General features: G+C 41.5%; 1 protein-coding gene across 1 annotated transcript; it reads right to left on the reverse strand.

Moving 5' to 3' along the window:
- Positions 1 to 12,894: 12,894 nt before the first annotated feature.
- LOC143216940 (putative sodium/calcium exchanger 7) lies at positions 12,895 to 13,360 on the reverse strand. The gene is made up of 2 exons (XM_076440518.1): positions 13,309 to 13,360; positions 12,895 to 13,265 (listed from the first exon to the last, which is right to left on the reverse strand). The coding sequence occupies exons 1-2, from the start codon at positions 13,358 to 13,360 to the stop codon at positions 12,895 to 12,897; spliced, it is 423 nt and encodes a 140-aa protein (XP_076296633.1).
- Positions 13,361 to 14,141: the final 781 nt, after the last annotated feature.

Raw genomic sequence — 14,141 nt, forward strand, 5'->3', positions numbered from 1 at the left:
GCGAGTTTGATAGCAGTCAGCTTTTGCAAAGCTCCTTCCAATTCGATCCCCGTCGCTTTTACGACAACGCATTTGCAAATGCTGCTCCAATTCCCGGCGTCACAGCGGGATCGTGTCACAAACCAGCAGCCGTTCACCTCTTTTATGAATATCGTTAATTACATTAACTGTGAGCAAGTTCGCCGAATTAAACCAGCACTCGAAACGAATACTTTTAATTAGTGTCGTCTGGACTGCGAATTTTTGTGCACGTATGTTTACACGTACTGGCGGCTAAACTTCAAGTATTTACAAAAGGAACAAGGATTACAATGGAAATATTACTCTTCCCCTTCGACGACGTTATTCCCCCACTTTCCAGTGACGAGCACTCCCACTCTTCCGCCACGACCACGTGACGCGCCGCACAGTGGGGTAAACCGATGAATTTTGTGTCAAAATCAAAGAACTCTTTCGATAGAGACGTGATAGAGCGATGATATTTTTTTAAAATTAAAGCTGAAGTATTGCAGAATATGGGAAAAATATAGAGACTATGGTAGGAACGTTTTTCAACTTTGAAAATTCGTGTTGAACTTGCAGAATTTAATTTTTCTCGTGACACAGCACTGTCTCACTTTTTGCCAGGATTCTTCTCGCAGTATCCTGCTGAATGTCAGCGGCAATTAATATATCCCGGTCGTTTGGCCGCAACTGTCGACTCCCCGTATCGACTTTTCTCGTTTATGTCCCATGAACCTACAAAATCCCCGTTCTCCCCGTGGCAGTGAAAATTCCATTTCCCAACAGAAAACACGATCGACCCCCAACTACCTTCGCCCCCTTAGCTGACGGTGCAGCGGAACGGCCATCAGCGAATTGCATCGGGAGTTCCGAGGGGTACCGCGTTAAATCGAGGTCTTCGGTGTTTTGATGGCGTAAAGGAAACAACATGTAACAAGAATTATTCTGCAAACCTTGCAGAATTTTCCAAATTCACGTTGGATTTTTGTATATTCACGTGTTATATGTAGACTGATGTTCCCTCTTCCCTCACCCCGGAAAATTGCAAACTCTGTATTGTTGCTGCAGTAGATTCAGCTGGCGCTGCATTTTTCTTGTGTTTTAACTTGTTACGGCGACACGTCGAGCCGTTACAGCTCTGTACAGCAAATTGCCAGCAGAAATAACTGTGAAACGCTATCTTCCGAGATTCATTTACCCAGAAAGGGATTGCCGAGATCGAAGATTACCATGCAAGAGGGGAGAAGGAAGTTTCAAGTAACGTTTGAACAACGTTCATTCTATTTACCGCAAGTAGCATGAGCACGGCAGCGTATTCCCACGGAGAAGTTCCTTGTAACGACAGAGCTATGAATTCTGCGAGTATGGTCGTCGCGCACGTTGCCGGCGTAAATCATTCTCGATCCGTAAACCGAAAAACCCGGCTGGTATCGAGCTATCCGATCGAAATCGCTTGTAAGTGTGCAGTTTATCATTGTCGGGGGCTGTTTCTCATTTTACCGAAGCAAATGATACAATAGTAATATCTCATACGATCATACGTACGTGTACACGTACATGTACATGTATTCTATCTAGCCGAGACACCGGTTCCCCGACAGAATATCAAACTTCCTAGAAGAAAAAGAAAGAACTGGAGAGAGAGCAACCGGGATTGCAAAGTTCGAGTGTGAATGGAGGAAAAAAGTGTAGCGCGACAGCGTTTCGCTGCATCATATTGGCATACTTGTTTCAAAGCGTAGCCCCCGCGCGAGTTCCCTGAAACGCTGTGTATCGAAATGTATCGATAAAACGAGACTAGTCCCCCGTACTCGCAGCTACCTTTTTACTTTACGTCTCGCCGCGCCACCGACGGATACCAGAGATAGATCATCCGCTAATTCTGTTTTTAATCCACCGTCCCGAGTGATTTATGATCGCACCGAGACCGCTGATTGCCATAAAAGCGCCCTCGGGTTTTTCTGGAATGTGTCGTCGCTGAACACCACCTTGGTTTCTGATGTGTTTATACAAATTTGAATCTCACGCATTTATTGTATTTAAAATGAATTTGGAAAGCATTCTTACACATCTTACATCTCTTACACAGTTATATTTAAAAACTATTTTAAAAACATTTTTACTTTGAGATAGCATTGTTTTACATATTTATTTTATATCTTACACATTTAGTATATTTAAAAAATTGATTTTACATTTTTAATTTGAGACAGAATTGTCTTATATATTTATCTTACATCTTAAATAGTTATCATATTTAAAACTATTTTAAAAACATTTTTACTTTGAGATAGCATTGGTTTACATATTTATTCTACATCTTACACATTTAGCAGATTCGAAAAATTGATTTTGCATTTTTCATTTGAGACAGCATTGTCTTGTATATTTGTCTTACATCCTGCATATTCATCATATTGGAAAATTGTATTCAACATCGTTTTACCAAATTTTTAAAAAAGAGGCACACACACACACAAGACTAACATCTGAAATAAATAAATAAAGTTCTGGAAGGGACTGGGGATTTATCGTGTGTCGAGAGAACTCTGTGTAAGACAAGCTTTTTCTTGTGGATGAGGGTTACTTTAACAACTGTTCGGAAGTTCGATAGGATGGTTTACGGGAATCTGTTGCACATAGGATCTCACACGCTCCGTTTCGAGACAGATATTGCTTTCATGGTTTCTTTTAAAGTTCACCGAATTAATGACGGAAGTTCACCGAAAGTAATATCGGCGCAGCGAGCCAATACAGTTTACTTAGTTCTGGCATCGGACGTCGACTCCGAGAATTGGACGCTTAATAACGCCGCCGTAAGAAACGAGGAAAGTAACGTCTTTCTTATCACGCTGTTTTTTTATAGCTGCCTAAGAATGCAACCGGGATAATTTGCCAATAATTGCTGACATTCCCCTCTTCCAAGAAATTATTTATTTTGCAGTCGCTCCACGTTAAACTTTTCGAAAAACGGAATGGCAAACATCGCGCAGCTGAATAATGCATTTCGGGTTCGTTTAAGCGATTCTCGCCGCGGCGCCGAAATGTTCCTAGCTGAAATGTGAACGTTAAAATTTCCGTATTAATAATGGCTCTTTCCATTACTCGCGTCGTTGTTTTATAATTCGCTCCGTTTCAATGAAATCTGATTTAATTTCGTTTCGCGACGGCGGCGGTACACGATCGACATTCTGTCGACTGTTTAGCGCCAGGTGCGCTCTCACCGGACGAAACGCACACGTGCATACTTGTCCTGGCCACGGCTGATGGAAATATAATGTGAAAACGTTAATGACGTTTTGTTTATCTTCGACGATGAACGACTGCGCTCTGGGGGGACACGGGCGTCGTTGATTAAAATTAAAACGGAACTTATGTTCAACACTAGCCAAATTATTTTACCGTTCTGCCGGCCCACCCCAATCGTATTTCCTTTGCGAATTATTTTCATCCGCGCAATTTAAATTGCTAATTATTTGACGTAACCGGCGCCGACTCGGCCGCTGACTTTCAGTAATGATACACGAAACGATTTGCAATTCTAATTGCGCCGACAGCCTTTAAACACAAATTCTTCCGCGATAATAAACGTGTCCGATAAGTGCTCTCTGCCCAGTCGGACAATTGTTACGTTTCTTGGTGACAGGATTAATGCGGTATACATAAATCTGAGACTTGTACCCATCGTATTTAATTAAGAAAATTTTTATAGGAATTTTCCGATCATTTTCTGCACGAAATTGCATTAATAATCTTGTCTATTAGAGTACACAAAATTAGGTGTAGAGACTTCGGACTTTAAAACGAGTCCACATTTATTTTCTTTTAACGAGAGTTTAGTTGTTAAATATTTTTTGGATCCGCGAATTTCCTCGCAGTAGAATGCATTTATGTAAAATTGCAATGTTGCACATCGCGAGACTGCATCCCGTCAAACGCAAACAAACGCGAACAGTTACCGCTGCGCGTTCGTCAAAGAGACGAACGCAGGGATCCTCGACGTCGGTTGCTAAATACACATTACAGAGTTAGTTCGTCTCATTGTCCGACAGCTTTACTCTTTCATCTGTTCTGTTAATATAGCTAGTAACTCGTGCAGCCAACATAAGTCGCGAACCACCTTAACAACCATTGCAAAATTAGTTCGGCGTTCAAGTGGCAAGTACACTCAGGGATTTCAGCCGGGTGTGCTTGAAAATTATGAACTCGCACGGAATATCTGAAATTTCCTGCAAGAATTCCCTGGATGTTTAATTAGTTACAGAAGCTTCAAATACGCGTGCCAGAGAAATTATTAACATTACGTTGGGTGCGCTATTTGTGGTGTAAACGACCATTATACGGCAAAGATGATTCAAAATTATTATTCTGAGATTATCGAATAGATTATTTGTTTATGATAATGAATAATATTTATGGCCACATTCACGCTGATGTATACATTCTTAGATTTAGAAAAGACTGCAGTGTTCACGTACCAGGGAGATTATTAATATTACTTTTGGTACGGTATTTTTGGTGTAATAATACTTTATACGACAAAAATGGTACAAAAGAATTATTCTATCTCTCCGATGTGTACATTAACGATTAAGGAAAACGTATTGCGTTCTAATGGGCAGCATAAAGCCAGTTTTAATAAAAATGGGAATAATGGCACGTGTAGCGCAGATATTGTCCGCGTGCGTCGTACTTCCGGCGCAACGTGTTTCCGATCGTGCCGCTGCACACCGGAACCAGGAACGGGAGAACGTACGCATGCGTTTTCTTTTATCGGCAGCGCACGTGTAGGGAAAAGTCGAAGAAAGAGGCAATGTGCATAAGCATTTCCGAGTTTTCCATGTGAATACGCTGAATGACCGTTAGAATAGAGGGCAATATCGGAGCTCGCTGACGCGGCGCGGCCGGGCCAAAAGGCTCTACTCCTTCCGCTCTTTCTTCAGCCTCTGCCACCCACACCACCTCTCATCCGCTTCCCCGTGACGCCGGGACTCGCCCCCCGCACTCTCACGGCTTGTTAATGTTCAATATCTTCGGTTCTCGCTCCTCTAAAAGAATATACAGAGTCGAGCTCCTGAAACAAATCGCTCGAATAACTCCTTCCACGCTTTCCAACTCCCACCAGTGCGTGCACCGAACAGAAATAACGAATGAGGAACGCGTATCTTAGAATCTGCAAGAAAAATATTACACAAGGATTTGTTTAATTATTAATCCCATGGTGTACAAGGGGAAATAGCGAAACTGCATTGTATTTTACGTATCAACTGGGCATTTACTAATCCGCTAAATACGTACTCCGGAATTTCGAACACAATACAGACCTGCTTGAACTTTATTCAACTCTTTGCTACGCTCACTTTTAGGTAGCCTTATGTGCCATAATCTTATAAATACCTGCAGCTTACGCGCGATTTATCACGCTTGTACTCGGTTATCACCTGAGACTGCGCCGCGCAACTGCAGCACGTTGCTGTATTAGCATTGCATGACAACGCTGCGAGCATGTTTCAGGATTAAACTCTGTGTGCGCACGTAAACGGAATTTCTGTTTCTGACCGGTATATTAGGTATACCAATTAGTATAACTTCATGGTGTTTTTTTGTCAGGCGTAGAGCGGTATATGGCAGATCTACAAGAGACTCCATTTCGTGAAATGTAACATTTGTTTCTGAAAACGAACCTTAAAAATCCTTTGGAGATATCGCAAAAACGGGAACAGAGCGAACTGAAACTTTTACAAAACGAAATTTTCAAAGATACACCACTCCAAAAATAGAGGCGCGCCGGGGCCGATGGCTCTCAAGCTAATCCGGCTTTCTCTTTCATTTACAGTCGAACAGTTTTCAGAAAAAAGATCAAAAGGCATAGAAAAACAGCAGCGTTGCGAGTTCTCATAATTCTCCATATACACGGGAGATTGGTTTTAGGAAAACCCTGTGCGAATGAACAAGGAAAACGAAAATCATTGAATAAAATTCGATTTAAAAAAAAAACAACTATATAGCATCTTGGAACACGTTGTGGTTCTCCTCTTTTTGTCCCCGAATGTACGCAGGACAGCCACGATATGATCTGTGACACGAGGGTGACGCGAAGGAATAATAAACCGTACAAATCCGCCGGGAGATAGTGAGAAATGAAGGGTGCTATTGCTATTGCGTTTTTTCCTGTTCAGCCGGAAGATACGTGTCAGCCTTATCGGCGGTTTGAATAAATTCCGAGAACCACTCCTCAGAAGTTATTGCGTTTCAACGGAAAAGCACGGCGTGGATCTCGTAAATGGAACAGAAACGCGGGGGCGACAGCATGTTGGCTGCTGGCAGATAAGGGCGAGCACTGGCGAGATGACACGTCCGCGATATCGTTTGTTTATTCCTCGTCTTTTTAATAACAAGCCCATGATAACAAACTTGTTTTCTCAGGTGCACCGTGTCCTTCGTCGACGAATCAGTTCGCCCCCGTTCTTCCTTTTTACGACGTTTATCTACTTTCTCTTCAGCCTTTTTACAGCGTTTCTCGCGAAAAAATGGCGCCGCCAGAAAATACTGCGACATATTTACTGGGGGGAGACTTGCCAAATGTGTACTGGCAACCGAGCTCGCGCAATCGTGAATTAATTCGTTATTAGACGGGCCTTGCCAGATCACGCGAATTTACTCGAACTCGGGGGAGAAAACTACCCCCTCTCTCTGTCGGGTCTCTATTCTACATCATAGTTGTGCTAATTTAAATACATCGAATTTCATATACACAGTATTCGAATTACATTGTAATTGCACTAGATAATTCGAACCTTTCGCATCATTTAATTGCTGATTACGTTAATCATGAGTGTAATCGAAATACGATGTAATTGAATTACTCCGTAATTATAATTCGTGAAGTAATTCAACACTGGTCTACATTCGTGTTAAAAAGACTGGGATACAATTTCCACTTAATCTGTGAAGTTAATGGACTACTTGGGCGAATTTCTGTTCGGTTTCCGCGTATGCGAAAACTCTTTCGTCATGTTTTAACAGTGTTTCGAGTGTTCGGGCGATAAAAAATAACGCCGGGGTATAAGATTTCTTGTGTTGGCCGGTACGCAGTGAGACCGGGTTCCATTCGGCTCGGAATAAACGACAGGAATAAAAAGAGATTTTGGCTGGCACGAGCGAAAAACGGGAGATTTTTATATGGAGTTTCGCCCCATACGTACGGGCAACAGTCCAGTATTTGCTTTCGAGTGTTCGGTACAACGAAGCTATCGGTTCCACTCGGGGATCTCGCCGTGGCTTTTGGTCGCTCTCGAAATTGGCAATTCAAGCGGTTAGGAAAATACGCTTCTCCACCGTGTCAGATACTGGTGTAACCTGTCGCGAATAACATTCGATATGTAATTAAGTTAGACTCGTCGTAACCGATTGACTTCGCGTCAACGATACCAGCCAGCGCGCTTCAGCTACACGGTTACAATTAATTACGGCTAATGAACAGCAGCTTCGTGAACTATCGGAATAAAATTACGTTAGTTCGGGTTCTCTGTTCGCGCAACATTCACGCCGGAAGCACCGCCGAATTGCGGTTGTTCTACGTTATATTATGGAAACTATTCCTATCTCTTCAGAAAGTTTTATTCGTCATACATGTATCGAACAGTCTACTTTTAATCAATTGATTCATATGTTGTTTGCGATGGGGTTGATACGCATATCGAATCGGTCTAGCTCGAAATTCGACCAAAATAATTATTAATTTACTAACACTCGTACATATTAATACCTCGAATGGATTATGAAATTATTGGTATACATAGATGAGATTTAGTCAATTTCATTTCGTGGGTTATCTAGCAGTTTCGATATTACTATTTGAAGCAAAATGTTGTGGTAACCATAAACGATGATTTCAGGACTTCCTGTTAACATTGAATGTTAACGTTCTCAATAAAATATCAATATTTATTTGGAATTCTGAAATTGAACTTACCTATCATTAGACTGCGAATCGTTATGCAAATGAGAAATCATATGGTGAAGTGTTCAATTTACAAAATTCTCCTACAATTTCGAATTTCATCTACTCGAGTTTCCTATAAATGCATAAAGATCCGCAGGCTTTTCACGTCTTTCCAGGAAACTGCGTTATCCTCGAGAAATTCCGTCTTATGGGGCGGCCTTCGTTCAGGGTTTCTGAAATTTTTATTTCTTTCAACAGCAGGAAATAAAGTGTGGCTATCATTTAAAATGCTGAGTGGAGGGGGAGCGGAGACTGTTGGGAGCACACACATGGGGATCGTGTGCTCTGAATGTAATAGATTATGGTAATAATTTATTGCAATAAATTCTTAGTAATACAAAGAAGGAAATATTATCTCGGACGCAAAGGATGTCGTTCCTCAGGATGCATTCATGCAGGGAATAAAGATATTCCTGCAAACATGCCAGAGAACACGCTGGCGCGTTTTCGCCGACAAATAAAAACGAAAATATTCCATTGGCATCTTATACGAGTATAAAAATTAGAAAATTACCTACCACGAGTGAAGCTCCATTTCTTTCGGAGGTTCATCAGGGTCCCGAGAGAATGCATGGAAATTCGCACGACGAGGACAGAAATCGTTGAAAGGACTGCTGTCTTTCTTTTTTATTTTTTTTGGTCGGTCGAAATTAATTTCAACAAAGAACTCCTCACACAGCCGGACGAGCTCTGGCCGCACCCTCTAAGGAGAATTACAACCTGTGAACCATGTCGAGACGGTTGCGAAGAGAGGCGAGTTGAAAATCCAGCGGTAACGAAACTTTTCTCCCGAGTAGTCATCTACGTTCATTGTTCCAGCCGCATTCTGGCAGCTCGAAAGAATGGTATGGATGGTCGCGGTGGCTTGAAATTAAACATTTGGCCGGGGACAATGAACGACTCCCTTGGCACATGCGCCGGGAACAATGCCTTGGCGATACTCGTACAAGTCGAGAACTAAATGGCCAAGCCGCCGGTATAGGTTCAATGTTAATGTTCCACCGCGCTTTTCATATTTCTGGCAACGAGAGGCTGTTTTACGCACGTGTCAACGACCGTGTTCACCTTTTATCTCGGAAGTGTTCACCTTTTACGGAGGCTTTTACCTCGATCTCTCTGCTACGAGTCTGTTTTCATGAACCTCTTGCCGTATAATTTTTTTTACGACCACAATCACTTCGTTAACACAACGTATTTCTTTTTTTAAAAAAAAGTGGACCAAAAAGGGCCGATTAAGGTGGTCAAAACTGTCACTAGAGGCTTTTCAATAAATATCGAACCATTCGAAAGCTGACCAAGGAAAACCCCTCCGAGTAAAACTTTAACCCTCTAGCTTCTCCGCGAGGGTAGTTACGGGGTAAATTAGATTTTGCGCTTTTCCGTGCATTTTCTCTGATGCGTTCTGAAATTCGTAATCTGCATTTTCCTGATTTTTTGGGGGATGTTCATTTTTCACGAGCTCAGTTTGCAAGAAGAAAATCTGAAAAAATTCTGTGAAGTGTGTCTTAGGACCCAAACAATGTCACATATTTGTCAGAATTTTAGAACGCGTCGGAGACCGGAAACTGCGCGGAAAAGCGTTAAATCTAATTTACTAGAGAGAGCTGAAATTTTACTCGGAGGAATTTTTCTCGGCCAGCTTTCGAACGGTTCGATAGCCATTGGAAAACCTCTAAAGATAGTTTTGACCATGTTAATCGTCTCTGAAAGGAGACAAATGAAAAGAATTTCTTGTATATTTTGATTAAACAACATTTAATCGCGAACGAAGGTGTGCGCAGGACGTTTCAAACGGATTGCGATGGCGTAGATGTAGATAAAAGTAGTAGGGGTCCGTTGTAAAGCGGACGGATATTAGAAACGTTGCACGCAGTGCGGGTCGCATCTCCGTGGCGCTATCAAAACTGTGGAACGAAGAGGGGTGTTCGGCGTGAAAGCTAATGGATCTGGTGGCACGATGTTATCACAGGAACTAAGATTGAATGAACGACAAACACGGAGGCGGGTCTTGACCGATAAGGGTCAAAGTACGAAACTCGAAATCCGGCGGGATCTGTCGGTAAAACCTGTTTGCGAAGTGAAGCGAGATAACGATAACACACACGCGCTCTTTCCCCGTGAATATTCATGATTAAACGAATGCAAATTACGAACATTTAATGTTTGCTAGCGCGAGCAATATTTAATTAAACGATATATTTTATGCGTGTGCATCGTAAAACAAACGTTACGATTTAATTAAAGTTAGTATGCCACGCGGCTATGTCGTCCGCGTCCTTCCCGATCATTCCCAGAAATTGTAATTCTATCACGAGAGCGTTACGTTTCTATGTGAAACGAACATTTACCTTCGCTACTTTTCACTGTACAACAAATTAGCATACAAACATCTGCGCAATAAAGAAGGGAACCATGCAAATGCGACATCTGCGGCGCCGGGTTCATCGTGGAGCTCGTGCTGGTTTACTCGGTAATGAAAAGTTGCATTGCGGAATTAATACAAATGATTTCATACTGGATTTATCGCTGCGGGTCGAATCTCCACAGTCTGCTGCGTTATATTTTATTCAAAATCTTTCAGAACGAATCAATGGACTATCGAGCCGGAATTTATGTGGACGCCCTATATTTCAGCTGGTATTAAAATTTTATTGAAAAATCTTTGAACACACTGAATATTTTCTCCCTTAATAGGTTCAATAGGTTGAAACTGATATATGTATACATAGTATTTTTAAATTGGTCTAATGTTTCCACTGTTTGAAATTACACCCACTCATTTTTGTCATAAATGCATAAAATCCGCTGACTTAGATATCGACATAGTTAATAATGTAAATAACATTTTGAATAGTGGTACAGCAATTTTTAGAGGCGCCTCTTTCTCTCTCAGAGTGGTCATTTGAGTGCTAAGGGTTAAAATTGCAGAAACAGGACAATGGTCAACGAATCCTCGCTATCTTGAAAAGCCAGTCATTTACGAAATCGCAGCCCAGCATGACGTGCATGGGGGTGAAATCCGGTGCGGAAAGAGGCCCGTTACGGGAAGTGTCATGGGGTAGAGAAGGTTACCACCGGAAAGCCGCAGGGGAAGCAGGCCTAAGGGTTCGCGCCCACCGGGCAGACCGGTAATTAACACGACGCGTCTGCAGATTTGCGACGCTACAATCGTTATTGTGAACGGAAACCGGAACGCTGGCGGCGTACGTGTTTACCGAAAATGCGCGGCAAGTCGTCTGCTCCGAAAACTGATTTATTGCCGCGAGGAACTCGCACAGGACGGTCGCCGAACATGGAATTGTTCGAGTTGTCACGATTTTAAAACAACGTTGAAATTCCCAATTAGACTGCGGATGTTTATGCAATTTTAAATTTTTATAGACAAATTTGAAGAAAGTGGCATCAAACAAAATTCTATTTTGAAAGGGGACCACCTTCTTAGTTCCAAAACAAATAAAAATCTGACTAAATTCTATCGAAATTGTAGAAAATTTTAGAATAACTGTTATTTTTGGTCCCTGGTCTGTTGCCAAGACATTCAAGAAAAGGCACGTTGACAAACAGAAGACGGTATAAACAACTTTTCTAAAAAGCCCTGCAGAAATATTTGGAGATAAAATTGAAAGATGAAGGAAGTCGGTCGAGCATGTTAATTAGCAATTAGGATTGGCGAAAGGGCGTAAATATATTTCGAGGCTGGGGATGTTCTTGGTAGTGACGGAAATGAAATGGTTAACGACGGAACAATGGGTGCCTGGTTGAACCTATCCACAATGACGTTATGGTTAATTATCTGCTGGGAAGCAAGGCTGACACCGACTCGAGCACGGTGACGTGCCCGTTAATTTTGTAGGTAATTAGTGGAACAGAGGCGTTCGACTGCTTGCGCCGGCAGAAACGAATGCAAAAGTGCGCGCGAAATGTGCTGATTGCATTACCGGAAAGACGAATAGCCGTTTCGGTGAATGGGCTCGTTAACTTGCGCACTTACAAATTGGCCGTCATTTTGGTTGCCAGTTCCATTCACCCCTAGGCAGTAGCTATATAGCTAGCTGCCTTTTTTCGGCTAACGACGAAAATCCACCGATGCTGGATAAGACGACCCAGAGATTAGACGCTAATGATTCAGCCAATCTCTGCGTTGGCCGCGCTTCATTAAGCTTCGCACCTGAAAAACGAAAATTGTCCTGGCAAATCACTTTGCTAATCTCCAAGTGATTCAGTCGCGGTCCCGAAGTTCAGTTGATATTTTTGTCAGGAAGAAACTGCACCCTCCATGTTGTTTCAGTTAGGAGACGAAACATCTCGATTTGTTCGCAAGGAGATATCGAAAGAGGAATATAACTTTATCGAACTCCTCTCGCATTCTCCGATAATGCTAGTATTCTCGGATGCATCTGCGTACAAGACGTCCCGGCTCATAAGAATTGAACGTCGACCCTGTTGTTACGTTGTCTCATCATTCCGAGGTATTGTTTCGCGAAGAAAGCTTCGTTTCGCCCTTCTAAAACTGAATTTAGCCGAAATTATGGAAAATCATTCGTACACTTTTTCAAAATTGGACGCAACAGAAGTATTAGTTACTATTTACATTACTAGCTAAAGTGTAGATAATTTGTGTTTTATTTTTATTGGTCGCAATTGGGTTTCATTTCATAAAATTTTCATAAAATGAAAAAATCATATGCAATGGAATTATTCTAGGTCAGAAGAAATGCTTAATCCTTCTAACTCCTCAAAAAAACTGAAGCTGTTGGGTCGAATTTTGAAAAAGTGATTTGTTCCTAAAATGTGTACGAACACATTCTACACCCACTGCATTTGCACTTTCATAAAAAATGTTACAATTCCACCAGTCTAACGTGCAGCACATTTTATTACAAAAGTTATGGCACAGTATCATCCGGCCGATGATCAGTGCCGAGTGGATGGATCAGTTTTAACTCGCTTAGGAACTGGATCAGTATAAAAGAAAAGTATAACGAGTACAAAAGGTATCCGTAGGATCGTCGAGCGATTGAGCCGGTGATGTTCATGTAAATAATGGTCGTCAGTAATGAACACAGGAGGAACGCGAAGCAGCCGGGCGCCATGTCGCTCATTCTCATACGCGCGATGTGATTGGGATGTTTCGCGGCGTCCATCGCATAAGTTAACCCTAATCCCAAAAGTGTATTAAACATTGGTCCACCGAAACAAGCCGCGTATCCCATCCGTGGATATCCCTGTTTAGCTATGGCGATGTTTGATATCATATCTGTAAGCAGATTCCAACGCGTACGTATTAATTGCCAGTTAACGCCCGAATGAAGCGTTGTTCAGACACTCGCGTTGCCCAGTTACTATCCACATAATTTCTCTCTAAATATTTAATGAATTCACGATCACCGCTATTGCCAATTCGGACAGCGTGATTATGGTGTCGGGGGTGCGCGCGCGCGAAGGCTACAGAACGATTAAGGGTTGTTCTACTGTGATTCGCATACTACTCTGTGCTACTCTAGTAGCTAATTCTTACAATCAATTAATCGTACCTGAATGAGGCTGTACAATTGTAACTGTATAAATTAATTTAATTATAAATTTCGTTAACGTTAAGCAGCCTGAACTTGTTAATGTTCCCCTAAACATATCAGATGATCGCATAAGTTCGTGCCCGATTTGAAAATAAAATTCAATGGTCAAATTGTGAAGAATACAGCTTTAATAATCATTTATATAATCACCATTCTTTTATAATTGTAGAATTACTTTAATTGGTTATTTAATTTAGTAAGTTCTTTTTTTTACAAATTTTTTAGCAGCTTGGATCGCATACTTCCCTTTTTTGTAATAAAATTTCAAAATGTATCGAATTTCTTCTTCGTTTTCACTCATTTTCAAAACGTAATAACTTTTGACTAAATAATCGAATATCACAATTTGTTGTTTGTAATTACTCACTGATATGTCGCCTTCCAGACTCACTCAAGTAATGCCAGATCCGATTAATATTAACAGAGGTATGACATGGTAACTCCATATATCGGGAGAATACGAAGAAACTTTTTCCCCAACCTAATATTAATTTGTAGTCTCAAAATAAGAATTTCTGCAAATACGTTGAATACAAAAGGTTTTAAATAATCCAAAA

This window comes from Lasioglossum baleicum, chromosome 16, assembly GCF_051020765.1.
Source record: "Lasioglossum baleicum chromosome 16, iyLasBale1, whole genome shotgun sequence".
NCBI lineage: Eukaryota > Metazoa > Arthropoda > Insecta > Hymenoptera > Halictidae > Lasioglossum > Lasioglossum baleicum.

Excerpts from the sequence above, each read along its gene's own strand:
- LOC143216940 (XM_076440518.1), bottom strand. The coding sequence starts at position 13,360 with ATGTGGATAGTAACTGGGCAACGCGAGTGTCTGAACAACGCTTCATTC. Across the intron at positions 13,266-13,308 it reads GAACAACGCTTCATTCGGGC|ATATGATATCAAACATCGCC; the intron begins GTTAACTGGCAA and ends ATCTGCTTACAG.